Raw genomic sequence first — 21,144 nt, 5'->3', positions numbered from 1 at the left:
CTCCACTTGAAGACTTTCCTCGCTGGGAAGCTATTCAACAGCGATGATGAAGCCAGACAGACCACGACAGATTGGCTGTCTGACCTGGCGGCAGATTTCTTCGATGATGGTCTACAAAAGCTCATTTACCGCTACGACAAGTGTCTCAACAACTATGGGAACTACGTTGAGAAGTAGCTGAATGTATATATGAACAGTCACAGAGGTAATTAAATTTCTTCCTTTGCATGTTTTCGTTTTATTTCAAAACGGCCCCTAATTAAAAAATAAACCTTGTACAGTCAAGGACAATGCCGGGTTGTAACGATTCCATTGAAAGTCAATGTATTCATTACAACCCGGCAGTGTCCATGACTGATCAGTCATGGACACTTTTGGGTTGTAACATTTCCATAAAATTTCAATAGAATCGTTCCAACCCAGAAGTCTCCATGACTGTACATTATATAGTATATTGTATTGAGTTGTTATTTGACAATTGTACCTGTCCAGTTAACTTATATGTTTCAACTTTACTCTTTTATAACATATGAATGAGTAGCATAACTTGGTTATGGAAAACTACAACAACAGCTGGGAGGCTCACTGTGATGACCACACGTCGTCCCTTAACTGGTTGGATGATAGCCAACCTCTGCTGAGACATGTGGGAGTAAGGGTGGCAGTCGGTAGGTAGGCTCTGGCCATCAAGGCTGTTGTGCCATGGGTTATTATTATTTTATAAGATATTAAATAGCATGGATGTATTGAAGATTTCTTTTGAGATGGCTCCAATCTTTGATAAAAAGATGACTGTGTCGGTCAATTGCAAGGAAAAATAATACTGAAATAACTTACTATGCATGTCAACTGTTACTACTACACTGCTGTTTATGAAAATTGCAACACCCAGAAATAATGGCCCAAATGAATCCAAACTCGTAGGATGTGTAGAACAGTGTACCAGCAATAAGTGATTAGGATTGCAGAGAGATGGCGTGCACGTAGGTCCAGCAGTGCCCTCTCTTGTGTGACCGGAAAGGTCAGTGTTACGCCAAGCTCAGTAAGTGAAGAGCCGTCAAAGGAAGTGGAAACTTGAAAGCAAGTGCTGGTATGCCTCGTCGACGTCAAAGGGCACAATATCAGCATGTGAGTGAGTTCGAATGGTGCAGAAAGATCAGTCTCCTGGAAGCAGGTTTGTCATACCATGACATTTTGGCTCGTACAGGGCATGCTGCTACGACAGTGATCCGTGTGTGGAGCCAGTGGATAGAAGAGGGTCGTACACAGCGACGGGCAGGTACTGGACCACACAATGTGACCACAGCACGGGATGGCCGCCATCTTGTCTGCATGGCTGTAACGGACTGTACAGCTTCATCCACAGTCTTGGCTCAACGCTGGAGCACTGCAATGGCTGTAAACTTGTCTGCGTCAATGATTCGACTCCGTCTGCTGCAGGCTGGACTGGTGGCACGCATGCCATTGCGTCGGCTTCCATTGTCCAGAAACCACAAATGCCTCAGACTGAAATGGGCACATGAACGCCGTCGCTGGCATGCTGAATGGCAAAATGTAGTGTTTTTAGACAATTCTCGCTTCAACTTGTCCTACAGTGATGGCTGCATACGTGTTAGATGCTACCGTGGTGAACGCAATCTGGCAGCCTGCATTGTTGAGCGGCATAGCGGACAAACACCAAGTGTGATGGTTTGAGGCACCATTGGATACAACATGTGATCTCGCCTCCTACGTATTGAAGGCAATCTGAACAGCAACCGCTACATCAGGTAGGTTTCAGAGCCCGAGGTACTGCCTCTTCTTCAGGCAACTCCACATGCCATATTTCAGCAGGTCAATGCCCGATCACATGTGGCGAGGAATGTGCAAGCCGTCTTCGAAGAACGACGGGTACCACTGCTTCCCTGGCCTGTACGTTCGCCTGACATGTCACCCATCGAACATGTCCGGGATATGGTTGGTCGGCAACTTATTTGTCATGGTCCTCCAGCAAACACTGTTGATGGTTTGTGGACTCGCATACAAACTGCGTGGAGGGAGATTCCCCAGGAAAATATCCAGGCCCTCCTTGATTCCATGACACGATGTACAGAGGCTCTGTTTGCAGCACATGGGGGCTTCACACCATACTGAATTCTCAAGGTCAGAGACCATGTACAGGTCTGTAACCCTAATCATTTGTGTATTGGCATGTACCTAATCTGTGGTATAGAGTTCACTTCAATCATACGTTTCCTTCTTGGTGTTGCAATTTTCACAAACAGCAGTGTATGAGGGATAGTCAGAAAAAAAGTTTCGATAGTCTGCCATCTGCAGAGAATTTTATTCTAGAGAAAGAACATGATATGAGCAGAAAGAGGTATCATTACACTATTTTTCCATACAGTCCCCAGCAACATTCAGGCACTTGTCATACCACTTAGCAAGTTTCAAGAAACCCTGTTTGTAAAACAGCATGTCCTGTTTATGGACAAAGAGAATGTTGAGAAAAATAAAAATTTTCATTTTAATTTCTTTAGTTTGTCCACCTCATGATGTACCGGATGTCCCACGTGCCCGTTCGTAGCGAACAACAGCTCACACTTCATCCTTTATCCACAATTGCAACACACCTCTGTTCTCCATGCCAGGCACACACTTCTCAACTCTCCAGTTTTCAACACAGCAGTACGCTGGCGCCCTCTGCAAGGAAATGGTCATGCATTAGACAACAAAAGAAGAATGATACCTGCATAACCACAACATATTACCAACCCAAAATTTTCACACTTTCCGGAATAAAACATGCGGAAAACCTTTTTTCAGACTATCGCTCGTATATTATTCATTTGAAGTAACCATTAATACAATTTTCAATTATTTGCTTCATACAATAAAGTTGCTGACCAAGGCAAATTATTAAAAATTAAAAGCACGTTACATTTCTACCCTATGTCAGGGTCTTCCTCAGATGGAAAACTAATAAAAAAAAAGAAAACAAATAGTTCAGTTCTCCGTCTGAGGAAGACCCTGATATAGGGTAGAAACGAAATGTGTAAAGTGCTTTTAATTTTTAATAAACTGCCTTTGTCAGCAACTTTAGTGTATTAGCTTCAATTGCAATATTTGGTAAAAATTGGGAATATAGCACTTTCATGCAATAATTTTCTACAATTTTTAAAATGTATTAAATGAGTCCCAGAGCTTTGAATGATTGCAAGTCTTTTGGAGACCTTGCTCCTTTCCGTGCGATAATTTTTCGGTGGTTTCGAGAATTTAAAAGAGGTCAAAACTCATTGGAAGACGAGGAGAGGAGTGGGAGTCCTGGAAACCTGGATTTACCAGTTTGATCAAGAGAAACAGTCGATAGTGTGGATTTTTCCTGATGACATTCCACCAACAAAAGTGAAGTGCCCCCAAAGCGTCGGAAAGAAACTTTCTTCTCCAAAAGTAGTGATATCACATCTATTCCTTTGGAGGATCAATAGAATGTTACTGCTCAGTGGTACACAACAGTTTACCTACCAAAAAGTTTTCGAGAAGCTTCAAGAATGGCGACCAAGGACAGGGCTGCAAGAGATTATCTTGCATAATGACAAGCATCCGCCCACACGGCCAACATTACCATTCAGTTCCTGGAGGCCACAGAGGTTCCACTTATGACTCATCCACCTTACAGTCCTGACCTAGCCACATGTGATTATTTCCTGTTCCCTACAGTAAAAAATCGCATGCAGAGAAGAAGGTTTAGCTTTAAAGAAGCTGTTCATGCCTATGAATGAACTTAGAGCACTCGATGAAAATGACTGGGGGTACTTTTAAAAAATACAGTAAGGAAAATGATTTTATAATTCCAAATTATTATGTATCTCAAAACTTTTGTATTGACCCCCCATAAGACATTAATTAAGGATGAATGTTTCTACTTCTTTCAGGTTGCTTACGTAACATCAATATTTCCATATATAGTGATGATAAGCCTCTTGGTAATGGGTCTCTTGCAAGATGGCGCAATAGATGGCTTGAAATATTTCTTTGAGATGGACACATCAAAGATATTAAATGGTCAGGTGAGTTCACTTGACCCAATGCACATAGTCACCTTTGGTAAACAAGTGATAGCAACAGCAGTTAAAGGTGTAAAAAACAAACAACTGAACTGATTCAACAAACATCCCATATACAAATTATTTTATTCCAAATCCATTCTGCTTTATGACAAAGATGAATGTTGCAAAAACAAACAACATACTGTTTAAAAGAAAAAAAGAAAAACTCGCAATGTTGATGGTTAAGGCCTGCCAAGAAACTTTTTGTTGGGTGAAGCATGTCCAACAACATGGCCCTCCCACATTATTTTCTTTCTCTGCGGTTCAGACTAATTTACATATAAACAGCAGATTCAAAAGAACTACACATTAGTTTATTCGTTTCCAATTTATTCTTGGACCACAGAGATGCAACACAACTAGGCTAATGAATAAAATGCGCCAGTCTTATTAATAAGTAATTTGCTGGAGCTAGTCCAATTACATAGGGAATAAACCCGTTGTAGTTTTTGCTTGGAACTTTCGTCAGCTTGAAAATATTTTATTTTTAAAGAGAATAATACCAGGTGTGCCGGTTTAATTCTTAATTTTGTCGCTGGATGGCACTGGAAACAAGGGTTGGTGCACAGTCTCAACTGTTACGTCAGTGTATTGCCAGGACAGTACCTGTCAAAATGCCGTGGATGTGCAACCGAGTGCGAGTGATCGTGATATTGGGTTTGTGTGGGAAACATGTTGACCTTCAAACCAAATAAGGAGCATGTGCGGCACGTCCTGCTTTTTTTGTTCAATCAAAAGAAAAACGCGAGTGAAAGCTATCATATCCTTGTGGAAACGTACGGTGATAATGTCCTAAAGCAAGATGCATGTGTGCGTTGGTTTCGACAATTCAAAAGTGGTGATTTCGACTTGAAAGACAAAGATCGCCTGGACCAGCTGAAAAAATTCCAAGATGCCGAATTGCAAGCACTGTTGGACGAAGACGATACGGAAACGCAACAACAACTGCCAGAGAAGTTAAATGTTGGTCGCCAAACCATATCTGATTGTCTTCATGACATGGGAAAGATCCAGAAGGCAGGTAAATGGGTCCCACATCATCTGAACGACAGACAAATGGAAAAGCGAAAAACGGTGTGTTAAGTGTTGCTTTCTCGGCATGAAAGAAAGTCTTTCTTGCATCGGATAGTGACTGGGGACAAAAAATGGATCTACTTCGAGATCCCAAAATGCAAAATGTCAAGGGTTGACCCAGGGCAACCTTCAACATTGACCGCAAAAAACCGAATCGCTTCGGAAGGAAGACAATGCTGTGCATTTGGTGGGATCAGAAGGGTGTGGTGTACCATGAGCTTCTGAAACCAGGTGAAACAGTGAATGCCATTCGCTACCATCAACAACTCATCAATTTGAACCATGCATTGATCGAAAAGCGCCCAGTGGGCGACAAGACACGGGAAAGTGATTTTGCAGCAAGACAACGCCTCATCATACACAGCGAAAGGCATCAGAGACACCATTTCTGAACTTGGCTGGGAATTCTTGCCCCACCCACCATACTTAGCCCCTTCGGACTACCACTTGTTTTCATCGATGTCTCAGTCGATGGCCATGGTGGCTCAGTCGGTAACGCATCTGACTACCATGCTAAAGGTCCGAGGTTCAAATCTGGGAACTTTTCTAACGTTTGAAGCGGTCCCGGCGCCCACCCAGCGTCGAACAACATGGGCACCTGGGGGAAACCCTGGGGGGTAAAGGCAGTCAGGGGCATGATTCTGATCACATCACCCCCACTCACAACCGGATCAAGAAAGTGTGGGGCGTTACCTCCACACCCTCTATATGCCTTCATGGCATGGTGCTATGCACAGCACTTTACCCTTTTTTTTACCTCACTCACTTTCCCAGCAACACTTCAACAATTACAAAGATGTTGAACAATGGCTTGCTGACTGGATCACCTCAAAATGTGAAAGATTTTTCTGGAAGGGAATCCACAATTTGACGGACAGATGGGCACAATGTATAGCTAGCGATGGCGCATACTTTGAATAAAGCATTTGTTACCTTTCTCCCCAGATACACTTGTTTCCCTTCGGATCAATTAAGAATTACACTAGTCAACAAATTTAAACTTTTTTTCTGCAACACTGGAAAAAAGGGTCAGTTTAACTAAATCGAACCTCCTGAACACGAAAATGATAGTAAAAATGTCGTAACACGTAACGTTTTTGTGTTACACTGGTAAAGAGGATTGTAGTGAAGGCGACGAAAATATATTACGTGCTTTTTAACTAGGTTACGAATGCAGTTATTACACTTCTATGAGTAAATATCATCAATAAGATGTAAAAAAGATCAAGGTACACACACGCACACATATGTGTGTGGGCATATATGTAATATACACAATATACAGCTATCACAATGGATGCAATTACCCTTATTTCCTCCTCTTGTAATATTTATCACTATCTCTAACTAGGAACCAGCAGTAATCGCCCATCATGTGAGGATCCCATCTACCTTGTTATCTCTGCTCCATTGTGCGAATATCTTGATGGAATCGTACCCCTTGTTCATCACTGATGGCTCCTAAGTTCGTTGGGGAAAAAATCAAGGTGGGAGTGGAGAAAGTGGATTTTGAGCGACATTTGACATTCAAGCTTTACATAAGAATCAAGGAGTTCCAGAACTAATTGAGTATGGTTTGGTGCTTTAGTATTGCCCAGAAATCCATTCACAATTGCACTAAAAGCCTTCCAGGCAGCTAGTTGTTTGACACTTAACTTCCTATCAAAGTTGTGATCTCTTATCAGTTTCCGAATTTGGGGGCCAACGAAAATTTCCTCTTTCACTTTAGCATCACTTAGTTTTGGGAAGAAGCTCCTGAGGTATGCAAAACCATCTCCATCTTTGTCCATAGCCTTTACAAAATTCTTCATGAAGCCTAAATTGATATGCAAAGGAGGAAGCAATATGTTGTTAGAATTAACTAATGGAGCATACTTGTTGCCCTGGTATATAGGTTTCTCTCGGAGGCCAGTTTTTCAGTGTAGTGCGATTCTGTAGCCCTAGTGTCCCACAAGCAAAGGAAACAACAATACTTTGTAAACCCACCCTGGAGTCCCATTAATATGGCAATGACCTTTAAATCGCCACAAATCTGCCAGCAGTACTTATTATATTGAATCATATTTAACAAGGCAGACATACTGTCATGTGTTTCCTTCATCTCAACAGAATGTGCGACTGGACTGGTATGGATGGTTTTTGGTTGCCATTGTGTAACAACACTGCTTTCAGGCTACTTTTGGATGAGTCTATAAACAGTCTCCATTCCTCAGGAATGTGCTCCAACCCAAGCTTATCCATTAAACCGTCTATATTTGTACATACACAGAGGGAATTTTTAATTTCAAAGTAGCCTGAAAACTGTTCATGTCTCTTTCTGAAATGGGTAATTCTAGTTCCGAAAGCCAGCAGATTCCACTGTTGAAGTCGAGATCCAAGCACCTCAGCCTGCTGCTTAGTTAGATATATATCTCTAACCAAGTCATTCAGTCTGGACTGGTCGACAAGGAGTGGTTCCATCTCTGGTTGTGGAAAATAGCTTGGATCATTGGAAGTGGACGGGATCTTCTGCAAAAGATTCCTCTGAATGTGAGGGTGGGCTAGGGATTGGGAGTTCAGGTCCATGTGGTATGGGTCTCATAGCGGAAGGAATATTGGGGTACACAATACTTGATTTTGTTCGTTTAGAATGTCCCGCTATGCTTGTTAGGCAGAAGTAACAGTCCTCAGCATGGCTACTCGGTTCACGGCAAACCATTGGCACCGCAAATGCCATAGCACGGGTTTTGTCTCCACGAAACCACCTCACAAGAGTTGAATAACAAGTCACACAGCACACATGGGGAGCCCACACTTTGTCTTGATCACCAACAGTGCACCCGAAGTAGCTATAATACGCTTGTTTCAACATTTCTGTCAACATTCGGCATTGACTTTTTATAGTGTACTGCCCGCACACATAGCAGAAATTGTTTGGTAAATTTACACAACCGCGTCGGTTTTTCTTCATTGGAGTATCACCCATGTAACTTCAACACAACTTCTCTACCTCAAAGCACGTAATACTGAACTCATTAAATCACACTCCCTTCAGTCTGTAGAGCATTCTCCCTTACCTTATCTTATCAGTAACTCATTCTTGGGGGAGGGAGAAGCAGCCTTTTTGAACGTCAACATAGCCAGAAAAAGAAACAAATCTTTTTATAAGTGTGTTTGTTTATACATTGTTGCAAAATTTATTTCCATTGTTGCCCAAAATCATATAAATTGGAATCCAAATGTAAATAACGTATCCACGTTATGCCGGATATGACGTCACGTGTATCTCTGAAATGTTACGTGATACAAAAATTTCAGTTGCAGATCTGAAATCAGCACATCCAAATTAGTTAAGACCACATGTTACCTTTGATGTTGCAAAATGGTTGTTGACTAGTGTTATTAACCGGCATACCTGGTATTTATTGTTTAATAATGGTAATAAAATCTCTCTACACTAAATTTCTAAGTGAGAGTATTAGGAGGGGCAACTGCCCCCCTTGCACACATCTATGCGAACCTGTTACCCCTGGATTACAAGGCGATGACATTACCACTACACCATCGGAGAGGCCCCATTGTCAGGAAATTGTATTCCATTGTTGCTGTTTTATGGCTTTCAAGAGGAAAGTTTACTATCATTGCATCAAAATAACTTGCCAATTGTCTTGACGGTGCTAGGTCAACACTGAAACATTGATTCCGAAATACTTTCCAATATCAATTTCAATGTACTAAATAGCATTATACTAAAAATGCCTGCTAGGTTCTTGTAATAAGCATTTCTTTTCCAGACGTGGAGGCTGGCAGCCGAGCAGGTGTTTTTCTCACTGGGAATTTCCTGGGGCGGATTGATAGCCTATGGCTCTTACAACAAATTCTCCAGCCCTGTTCATAAGGATGTACTAATTGCATCCTCAGCTGACTGTTTCACTTCTATTCTTGCTGGTTCCGTGATCTTCTGTGTTCTGGGCAGTATGGCTAAGGATCGTAATGTCGATATTGGAAAAGTAGCTGCTCAAGGTAATGCATTTTATCATATTCATTTTTCATGTATGTTATGAAAATTATAAAAATATCTTTCATTCATTCATTCTTCAATACATCACTTATCACTTCAATATCACTTAAAAAAATATTATAATTACGAGGCGTATTCGGAAAGTAAGTACCGAAAGGGCATATAAAATAAAGTAAAATAGTTTTGTACCTTCTTTATTTGCATTGTAATCTACAGACCTTAAACTACTTTTCTACATAGTTTTCACCATTGTTCAAGCATTTGTCATAGCGTGGCACTAGCTTTTGTATCCCAACGTCATAGAATGTTCCAGCCTGTGATGAAAGCCATCCATGCACTCCTGCTTCGACATCAACATCCTCGTCAAAACGCTGATCACAATTTTCGATATTCCAGGCGATCTGTCACAATTTCGTAGAGGACTGTTTTTGAAATTTGTGGAAATTCCATGGAAAGCGACGATATTGAGAAGCATCTGTTTTCACGAATTTCCACGTCGACCACACGCACCAAATCCTCTTTCGCAACAGATGGCTGACCGCTCCTTGGCTCATCGTGAACTGTCTCACGACCTTCTCACTTACTTAATGAATCCTTGAGTTTTCAAAATTTCAAAAAAAAGATTTTAATGTACGAGGTTACAAAACAAACTTTATGACTAATATTTCTTTCCTACTTTCAGAGATTTTTCTTGAATGAGGTGTGTAAAAGTTAATAACAAAATAAAATAACTATACATTTCAGTATAATTAAATGTAATATAAAAAATAAAGAACAATAGTTGTCAGATGTATAGTGTCCCAAGTATAAGTTTTCCCCAAAGTTATAATAATATTCATAATCAACAATAGTTTATTATTGATTTATAATACTAAATATTATTATTATTGTAAAACTCAATATTGTGTCAGGGTCTGACTACCCTGCAAGAATTTCTGGTGATGCCCATGATAATTATACAGGGTGTTTCCGTGATCTTGAATGAAACTGGTAAGGTGGATGCAGATTGACCAAAAAACAGGGTGGCCACTCTAGAACCATCATAAAATTCAAGTATAATTCCCGGTTTTCAAGGCGAACTGTCCGAAAATTCAAGGCTACAAGCATATGTTGTCTCTATTTCAACCTTATGTATTATCGCCCCTCACCAACTACACACAGATACACACACAAATATATTAACAATATAAAGGGTCTGTGTGATTCCAATGTATGAAAAAGTCTAATTCAATTTAACGGTACATATATTTAAAATATTTAATTTAAGGTGCGAAGTTCACATTTGCCAATTCACATACTCAGACTCGAAATACATCTACAAACACAAGTAAAAAATGTTACAGTTCTATATTCTACAATTTACGATAATTTGTTAATTGCATAAGAATTTCAAACTAAAATTTACCTAATCATCTTCAAGATATCTTATCTTGTAATAATCGTCCCTCTGTCGGATAATTTTTTCTGCAAAGGATACTAACAAAGTAAACGGACTGAGAGAATTCCTTTTTTATTTTCTACGCAGCTTTCTTTTCCTTCCTTGATAAAAATAAGAGGTAAACTGTGAAAATTTAAGCAACACTAAATTAGTATAAAATTGAACTTACTTACATGAGTGAGTATGAAGTTTAGAAAACAACGTTTCAGGGTACAACTGCCCCCTTCATCAGGTTCATATTTTCTCTAGACACTAATCATAATGCCACGTCACTAAGTGTTAAAAAAGGATTAGGTTAGAGGTTTGGTTAAGAAACACTTGAAACAATCACTGCCAACATTCCTGTCTAAAAACAACCTGTTAAAAATCCCATTTTCAAAAGTTCCCCATTTCCCATGAGACCTCTTAGACCCGGGGCCTTATAAAATCGATAAAACACATTCAGTTACACAGCCAGCATTGGCGATCACCTCCAGTTCGAGAACTCGTGAAGGTTACTTCCCCTCCTTCACTGTTCCACCTTCCCCTCCGTTACATCACCATTACAACTTGAACTCCCGTTCCACCCCGACTGCTTCGACAACTTCCAGAGTAACATGGAATCCTATCTTTCATTCTTTTTTCATTGCTCTGTCCCATTTTTTGAAAAGTTTTACCTATCCTTCCTCTAAATTACCATCACCCCTGTTAAGTTTTATATTTCTCCCAGTGCAAATGTTCGCGGTCTCGTAGACGTTTCTATTCAATTTTTTGTTTTATTTTCTTTTTCTTTTCTAATAACCTCTTTCTTTATGATTTTATGCCCGCTCGTGATTATATGTTTGGATAACCCAGTTTTGTGGACTCCTTCTCTAATGTCATCCTCGTGTTCTCCCATCTTATACGCATATTTCTTTCAGTTTGTCTGAAATTCTCTTTGCCACATTCACATTTAATTCTGTATGGAAATATGGAGATTCCTCGGGGTTTCCGTTTACTTTTTCTCCCTTTTTATATTTTGTGAAATGTTTCTCTATATTCCGGGGGGCCTTTATCCCACGGAATCCCTACAAAACTATCTTTCTCCGTACTTTTTTCTTTTTCACCATCCCTCGTTGTTTTCTCATTCTTATCTATGTTTGTTTCTCTGTTGATAATTTTCTGCCCATTCCTTAGTATTCTTTTCATTTCGTGGTTCTTAAAACCATTTTTCCTTCCTACTTCCATTATCCATTCTACTTCCTTTTCTCTTTCCTCCTCTCCATTACATAATCTTTCTGCCATAATGAAGAAATTAACACTTTCCAGTCTGACGGTTTTCATGCATCTTATACCTGTGCATGGACGTTTTAGGACTTTTTTTTAAAAAAAATACACTATTAATAGTATCACAATGTATTATATATCAAATGAAAGCTTAGATTCTGTTTTAATAGATAATTCAATTAGATGTTACATTTTTATAATTTACACATTGCAATATTTATTGAAAAATTATGTATTTTTTGTATTTTTGATAAATCAGCATAAACAAGCACTGTGCACGTTATAAAAAAACAACAAAATAATGGTAAGCCTTTACCCAACCAACATAAGATGCTGTCTGGTAGCGAAAAATTTAACTATCTCCATGCATGTGCAACAATAATTGCATAAGGTTCGGGCAACTAAATTTAAATGCAATGGAAATACGGAGATTGTATCCTAGCTGATTGGCGACTGGAATGGGTGTTTTACTCTGCTCACATCACACCCGATTCCCGACCGGAAAGTGTTAAAGAATATGTTTGTTTTAATCCTCCCTGGGTGTTCAGATTTTTTATTAATGTACAGGTGTCCGGCTAACTCCATTTGCACTGGGAAAAATATAAAACTTAACAGGGATGATGGTAATTTAGAGGAAGGATAGGTAAAACTTTTCAAAAATGGGGCAGAGCAATGAAAAAAGAATGAAAGATAGGATTCCATGTTACTCCGGAAGTTGTCCGAGCGGCCGGGGTGGAACGGGAGTTCAAGTTGGAATGGTGACGTAATGGAGGGGAAGGTGGAACAGCGAAGGAGGGGAAGTAACCTTCACGAGTTCTCGAACTGGAGTTGATCGCCAGTGCTGGCTGTGTAACTGAACATGTTTTATCGATTGTATAAGACCACGGGTCTAAGAGGTCTCATGGGAAATGGGGAACTTTTTAAAACAGAATTTTTAACAGGTTGTTTTTAGACAGGAATGTTGGCAGTGATTGTTTCAAGTGTTTCTTAACCAAACCTCTAAGCTAATCCTTTTTTAACACTTAGTGTCGTGGCATTATGATTAGTGTCTAGAGAAAATATGAACCTGATGAAGGGGGCAGTTGTACCCTGAAACGTTGTTTTCTAAACTTAAAACTCACTCACGTAAGTAAGTTCAATTTTATACAAATTTAGTATTGCTTTCATTATATAGTGAGTAACACGCACAATACACAAATATGTGAAAATTTGCCTCAGGGAATTTATAAATACGTATAAATTCAATGGGGTTTAGATTAATAAAAGGTGCAATTTTTCACGTCTACGGAGAAGAATCCAAGCAGAATTCATGCATAATTCCCGGAGCCAGTAATTCACGCAGAATTCCCAGTGAGTAGCCACCCTGAAGTACCAGTATGAGATAAGGAACCCGGTCCGGAAATGCATCATTAATAAGTCATAAGCCAAAACCAGTTGGGGAAGCTTATGACAGTGGAATTAGACAACTGAAAGATGGGGCTTGTAGATGTAATGCGAAAATTCAGGCACACTGCCTGACAGTAATGGCTGATGATTGGGTGCAGAACCAACGGACACCCCTTGCATCCCTTACTAGCAAGTATCCTTGCTGCCTGTAATATTGTCAGAAGAACTCCAGGGATGTTAGAGCTTCTTGTGATGCTGTTGTGCTTACTCAACGCTGGAGCATTTTGAACAATTACTGTAACGTTTTCATCATAGAATGCTATGATGCACTGTAGACACCTCTTCATGGATGTTTTGGTCTTGGTAATATGTTCCCTGTTCTCTCCACAACAGCTGATGTCCAGAATAGCACATAACACTCAATCAAGATTTGTCTGAGGCTGTGACCTTTGAAGCCTCCAGTTGGTTTCATAGCCAGGCATAATGTGTAATGGAAGAAACCTAACCAACTTCCGAGCACATAAGCCAACAATATTCAGTCAAAGCAAAATATTCTGGGAATATGTGCAAGCTTTGCTACCTATTGTGCAGGAGTAGCAGTTCTATTCCTTTCTAATAACTAGGGTACATATCGATAATTTCAGTCTGTTCTGAACTTCTTTGCTGATCACCACCATGCACACACATAGGACCTAATCTGGATATTATCCTCATATTTTCTACACATATTTTTAGATATGAAAAGAACATTCCTGGACTAGATTTTCAGACATCACAGATCTCGTGCACACATACGTTTACAAAGGTACTCCTCTCTCTATCTCTCTTCTGGTCTCTCTCACACATATACACACATCTACACATCCAAAAAATGTTTTACATTCACACATATATCCATGATAAGTGGCCTCCCTGATGGTGCAGTGGTAGCGTTGTCACCTTGCAATCAAGGGGTCCCAGATTCGATACCCAGTGGAAGCACATACTGGTTCGGATCCTACTTTAAACTGTAGGTCAAGTCCTGATTAGCCTTACTGTGTATAAAGTGGACTTAAAACACCAACTCAGTCAATCAAAATCCATGATAAGCAGAGTATGCACCAAATTTGAGCTTATTCTTCACTATCAGGGCAAGCACCACAAGTTCCTCAATACAAACTTGCCTGGCAAGCGAGACAGACAGGTTCCTAACAAATGAACTTTCACCTGGCCTTGGATGCATGCACTGGCGTTTGCAGGAGGGGAGCTGATGGGGCTACAGCCCCTCCAAAAAGTTTGAGAAAATCAAAAGTTTAAAATGAAAGTAAGTTCAGAACTCAAAAAAAGAGAAAAATGTAAACTCAAACCTCACTTTAAATGATCCCAGATTTCTATTTTTGTCTTCGAATGCAATCTTATAGAGTGAAAAGCTCTAATTACAATTGCAGCTCCTCCTGAAAACATTCTGCGTACACCAGTGCATTCATGTATGACATGTCTTTGGGTGATGTTTGGGAGTTATGGTTTAAGACTGCATTACAGAGTTTGACTCCTAACATATAGTTGAATAACTAGACACATGAATAAATCAGGAGTCACAGGTTTGGTAGGTGCCAACTAGCCTATTTGTGCATCAAGGGGACTTAAAACAATAATTCAAACATGAATGAATCTTTACATTGCAATATAGGAACATTTATCTTATTTTTTTAATAACATGTGGACATATACTGTACATCCCTTGGATATGCATCACGGGAGATTCTCTGGATATCCCATGGACATCCAGGTTTGGAGATGTTATGGATATCCAGGACTGTGTTAGAGATCCTCTGCATATCCAGGACAGGATATCCCATGGATCTGATCTGGACATTGTGGATACCCTTTGGAGATTTGTGGTGTTATACATGCAATTATATTTTGCATCTATTGTTGTTAATGGATTTTATGTTGGACTTTAATATGGCAGCGCATAGCAAAATATGTATTTTAAAATAATAATATTAATAGTAACTTTTACTGCAAATTGTCCAATTTATTCCACTTATGAATGTTTCCTCTTTCCTTAGGAAGAGGATTAGCTTTTATTGCTTATCCAGAGGGTATAGCAAAGACATCTCTTCCACAATTATGGTCCACTTTATTCTTTCTGATGCTGTTTATGATGGGACTAAGCAGTGAGGTAGCGTAATAAACATTTAGTTCTTTAAAGTATGAATATTAAGCTCTACATATTTTTAAAACAGAGTATTATGCACTATAACAGTCTAGAATACATATTTTCACCTATGCTCATAGGCATTGCATTCAGTTCAGCACCCCTTTCTGCACCACAGCTCAATAGTAATAATGTATTATACTGTATTAAATATTGATTCTTGATGGTGATGACATGTCTAAAAGTGCAATACCTATAACAAATTGTATAATATACCGGGTGTCCATAAATGTTTACCCTGATAACAAAACAATGTAACTCTTAATTGGATACAGTAAATGGAACATGCGTTATACCACATATGCTTCTACTCAATAAGTTTTGAACCATACATAAACGTTTAATACAGTTAATACACTTAAACATTTAAACCACTTCAACATGTGCACCCCTGGTAACATGCAAAATATCAAGCCGGAATTCAATCTCTTGTCACACATTCTGCAACGTGTCTGGTGTGATTGTGTCAATGGCATCTCTGATGCATTGTTGCAAGGTCACAATATCAGGAACTGCTGTTTTGTACACAATATCTTTCACATACCCCCAAAGAAAGAAATCTAAGGGCTTTAATGTCAGGTGATCTTGGGGGCCATGGAATTGGGCCATCTCTGCCAATCCACTGGTTGGGGAAGGTTTCATTTAGAAATTCGTGGACTTCAAGAGCCCAATGTGGGGGGAGCTCCATCTTGCTGAAAGATGACAGTGTCTTGCAGATCCTGTAGCTGGGGAACAGCATAATTCACCAATATGTCTAGGTAAACATATCCATTTGCATTGCTTTCAAGGAAGAAAAATGGGCCGATCACACATTATCCCACACCACACGTTTACCTTTGGACTGTCCCGAATGTGTTCTCGTACGACATGAGGATTTTCGGATCCCCAGATTCGGACATTATGGCGGTTAACTGATCCAGACACATGAAATGTAGCCTCATCGGAAAAACACACACGCTTCAAGAAATCATTGTCTTCATCCAAACGGTTCAGCATGTCGTTAGCAAATTGTTTACATTTTGGGCGATCATCTGGTTGAAATGCCTGAACAATTTGGACCTTGTACGCATACAATTTAAGACGTTTGCGAACCACTTTATGCACTGTACTCCTTGGCACTTGAAGCTCCCGCGAAGCTTTTCTAATCGATTTCTGTGGCGACCTCGTGAATGCGGTTTGAACTGCCTGCACAGTCTCCTCCGAAACAGATGGTCTGCCGCTGCTTGTGCGTTTGTGAACTGACCCCGTTGCTAAGAAAGTTTCCATCCATGTTCTGATTAACTTGACATCAGGTGCTTTCTTTCCATAATGGGACCTAAACTTTCGCTGCACAGTAATCGGTGATTTGGTTTCTGCAAGCCACACAACACATTGAGCTTTCTCCTGAGGGGACGCCATTTTTACGAATAGCTCACACAGCGCTCCTTGTGGCGAAAGTGTTGAATGAGACACACCTGTACAGAAACTTCATGGGTTCCCAAGTAAACCTGTAATAAAAAAACAATGTTAGAATCATAAATATAATAGTTATATAATCCTGAAATCAGGGTAAACATTTATGGACACGGTGTGTATATATAATTTTGCACTGCCATTCAAAATAAATTTAGCAGTAATGAGCATTTTTTCCTTGTTCTAGTTACCTAAATAAATTACTTATGAAATGAATCATAATTTTAATGAGTTTATTATCATCTTCTTCATTATGATAATACAGTAATAACATAGTAGAGAAGTAATATGACAGTAAAAACCTTCTTACGTTACGTGCCGGCAACATACTTGATAAAAACAAGAAAAACACACAAACAGCAGGATAACAAACACCTTAGGAGTTCTTCCAAGCTTTCGATTCCATCTCAGAATCATCATCAGGGCTGGTTGAGGAACAACGAAAAGGACATGGTTGAAGTTCCATTGGTGCTACCAATGGATTAGCTACAAATTCAACACACAAATTTGTTCAATGCAACAAGTAATTTTCATCCAAATGTCTATGAAGGCCTGCAACTCTTGCTATCAATCAGAGAGATTGTTTTCTATGCTAAGCTGAAAGCTGGGGTGAAGAATGTCTTTAAAATTAAAGATGAAAAGCATGCACAGATCACATCAGAAGTGTCAAATCCATTTTATAAGAAAACCCAGATGCATATAATTCGGAAGGACAGAATTATGAACAACCAATACTTTTAAATGAATATAGAAAATTAAAAACTAGTATTTTCTGAATGCAGTAATCACAATTGATGTGACAACTATATTGGAGGTTCTTATTACAGTACTACTTTTTCCTACCAATTTTCCAAGTTGTTTTTTTTATCAAAGTTTGGATCACATCCCACCCTGGTATTACCCATGCTTGTGACATGTATTAATGTAAGTAAACTAACTTTTCAATAAGTTATTAAACATTATATTCCATGAAACATAAACATTGTTTACTTACAATTATATCACAGCCTTCTTAACAAAGTTTAGAGGAAGTATTTGCTAACCTACTTCTGCAAGTAATAGGACATCAAATACTAACTAGCACAGTAAACACAATGTATATATCAAAGAAAAATAGCATTAATTGAAGTCGCACAGCTATTGCTTTATAGTCTCATGCAAGATGATAAAATATATCTTAAGACCTGTCTTAAGGTAAGCTTCATCAACTTTTTGTATCAAATCTCTTCTACTTGTATCAGCATTGTAGTTACAGAGTACTGTTTACATACAAACCAAATACATACAAACCAAATGCACCAATAATGTCTATTGTTGGCACAACAGACTTTTATAGTGTGCCTTGTTGCAATATACCGGTATTTTATTAATAATTTTCAAAAGAAAAATACATTCGAAAGAGATATTCTGGAGTGGATAGAGAATCTACTAGTGTTTTTTGTGCTTTAAGTTAGGAATATATACGTATAAACTGAGAGTTTAAAAAGGTATATAATATAATAATGTGTAAACGAAGTGAATTGATAGAGTAAGTAGAGATAAAGTGATTAATATGATATAAGTGTTTAATATGGCTCGATGCCATTAAACAAAATGAATACCCAAGTAAGTGACACAGACACGTCGGAATGTATGGAAGTTTGGGTTCCTGCTAGCGTAGCTAGTCAAGACAAAAGTGATGTCTCTCAGAAAAACCTGTCACAGGATACAGTAAATACACATCAAGTTAAAATATCTAAAGATCATGAAACAATTACATACAAAAATACCCAATTGGGGCCTTATGATATATTTGTAAGAAGTGTAAATAAAATTAATGTAACAAATAGAGGTAATATTGGACAGCTACATATACTAAAATTAGGAAAAAAACTTCATGAAGCCAAAATAGAAGGTCTAAAGACAATTGAGACCATGGGGAAAAATCTGGCGAAATTGGAATGCGAAAAATGCTAACAACTTTCTCTCTCTCATCCAGTTCTAAAGAACAACTGTACCAGCGCATAAAGTGAGGAGAATGGGTGTAGTTAAAGGAATAGATACCTCATTTACAGATGATGAGTTATTAGAAAACATAAAACCTAATGTTTTCAATGTGTTCAAAGTGAGGCGAATAATGAAATACAAAATTGACGAAAACGGAAGTCAAATTGCTGAGCCAACGAGATCAATAATATAGACATTTGATGCCCAAACCTTACCAGCATATGTAACTTTATATTATTCAAAGATTGATGTAGAGCCTTATATTCCCATGGTAAAGCAATGCACAAACTGCTACTATTATGGGCAAAATCATGAATTCTCAAGCTGTAATAATAATGTCATATCCATTCACTGTACACAAGAACACTGGGCAACAGACAAGGACTGTCCAGAAAAACAGCGACAAAAGGATATAGTGAAGACTATGGCGCTTGAGGGCCTACCTTATCATGAAGCTGTGAAAAAATACCCAAAAGCTATTTTAACTACTACATCAGTAGTACAGAGTGAGAACAGAATATACATGTCCTACGCATGAACATGCAAAAAAACAACACAGACCCAATATAATATTAATCCAAATACTTATAAACAAGAAATCCAATACCAAATGCTTCATCACCAACTGCCTAACATAAGAGCTTTTAATTATGCTCAACAAGTGGATCGTAACCAGGAAACAACAAAGTTATTGCAGGGAAAACGTCCAAAATCATCAGAAACACCTCAAAATCGAGAACAAAAAGAAAGACAGAAACCAGCGACAATTGACAAAACAAAACCACATTGGAAAGAAAAGCAGCAGAGTGGTTCATTGAACTCGGCTATAGATCAGAAAGACAAATTACTTCCGCTATCGCAGAAAATGCAAGCGAGTTCAGATTGTGGATCATCAATGAATGACCCTTTTTAACAAATTTTTCTAAGTATCTAGCAGGAATATGCAACTTCGCCAATACCTCGTCATCACATAACATGAAACAGGATTGGTCTGTTGTAGCATCAAGTATAATAAATTATCTAATTCATCACTCAGAATGCCAGGCAGGATAAAGAGAATTATACAATGGAATATTAGAAGCATTATTCCAAATATACACAGTCTAGAAAACATTATTCACTTTTACCCAGCAGACATTATATTAATTCGAGAGACGTGGTTGAAACCCAAATCCAAAATTAAAGCCTATGGATACCACTGGATAAGACAGGACAGAGATGACGGATATGGTGGAGTGGCCATAGGAATTAAAAATAATTATAGGTATGAAGTAATACATTTAAGGAATATGCCTGAAAATATTCAAATAGTTGGAGTAACAATAGATAGTACTAAATTTGTTACACTATATAATCCACCTTCGTCTAAATTACTGTATTCGTTCTGGTGTAATCTCTTCCAACAACTTCTGGCAAATACTTCTTAATGGGAGGGGATATTAATGCACATCATTTATTGTGGGGTTGTTATGGTTCAGATATGTCAGGGAAATCTCGGTGCAGATACCGTCAAGAGTCAAATGTAACAATACTAAATGATGGCACTCCCACATATATCTCGAGACCAAATGAAAATCCTAGTGCCCCTGACATAACACTCGTGACAGAGAATATAGTTGCCGATATTAACTGGAGAGTTCTGCAAAATCCATATAATAGTAATCATCTTCCAATTTTGATATCATTTGATTCAAATATATATACAACACTTATATCTAGAAATCTACCGGAAAGATCAACACGTCCATACTATTCTAAAAAATATTAACTGGAACGAATTTTCAAGACAAATCAATCTCTCTACTGAAAATTACCGACAACAAAATTTAGGGAAAGATTACGAAAACTATACATCACTAATTAAAGATAATTTGAACAGATCTACAATTCCCCGTCAACGTGACTCGAAAAGGAAGATTGCTCCGTGGTGGACGACAAACTGCCAGAAATTGATAAACGCTAGACAAAATGCATTCATCAAATATAAAGAAAACCCAACAATGAACCATTTCTTGAAGTACAAAGAAACAGCAGCCAAAACTGAAAGGTACTTAAGGCAAATTAAGGCTGAGTTTTGGAAAAAGTTTCGTTCTTCATTAACAAATGAATCATCCTTAACCACAACATGGAAAGTTATTAACAGAATGCCTAATGCCAATAATATTAGTAGATATCATGGAGGCGACATAAGCAGTAAATGGATAACAGAATTTCATCAAACCCTAACACCAGACTCCAGCGACTGTGATTTTAACGCCATATTAAATTCAATGAA

General features: G+C 38.6%; 1 protein-coding gene across 5 annotated transcripts in view; it reads left to right on the top strand.

Annotated features, from left to right (window-relative positions):
* Positions 1 to 21,144, top strand: part of LOC146004686 (sodium-dependent nutrient amino acid transporter 1-like) — an 80,976-nt gene that overhangs the window by 37,555 nt on the left and 22,277 nt on the right. For all 5 annotated transcript variants that reach the window (XM_083143621.1, XM_083143619.1, XM_083143622.1 and 2 more), the window contains exons 7-9: positions 3,915 to 4,049; positions 8,936 to 9,164; positions 15,283 to 15,395. In XM_083143621.1, the coding sequence (XP_082999747.1) occupies positions 3,915 to 4,049; positions 8,936 to 9,164; positions 15,283 to 15,395 (477 nt within the window). The remainder of the gene's footprint in view (positions 1 to 3,914; positions 4,050 to 8,935; positions 9,165 to 15,282; positions 15,396 to 21,144) is intronic.

Source organism: Lepisma saccharinum, chromosome 22 (genome assembly GCF_977018435.1).
Source record: "Lepisma saccharinum chromosome 22, izLepSacc3.1, whole genome shotgun sequence".
Taxonomy (NCBI): domain Eukaryota; kingdom Metazoa; phylum Arthropoda; class Insecta; order Zygentoma; family Lepismatidae; genus Lepisma; species Lepisma saccharinum.
Note: the sequence above shows the minus strand (reverse complement) of the source record. Positions and strands in the feature narration are given on the sequence as shown.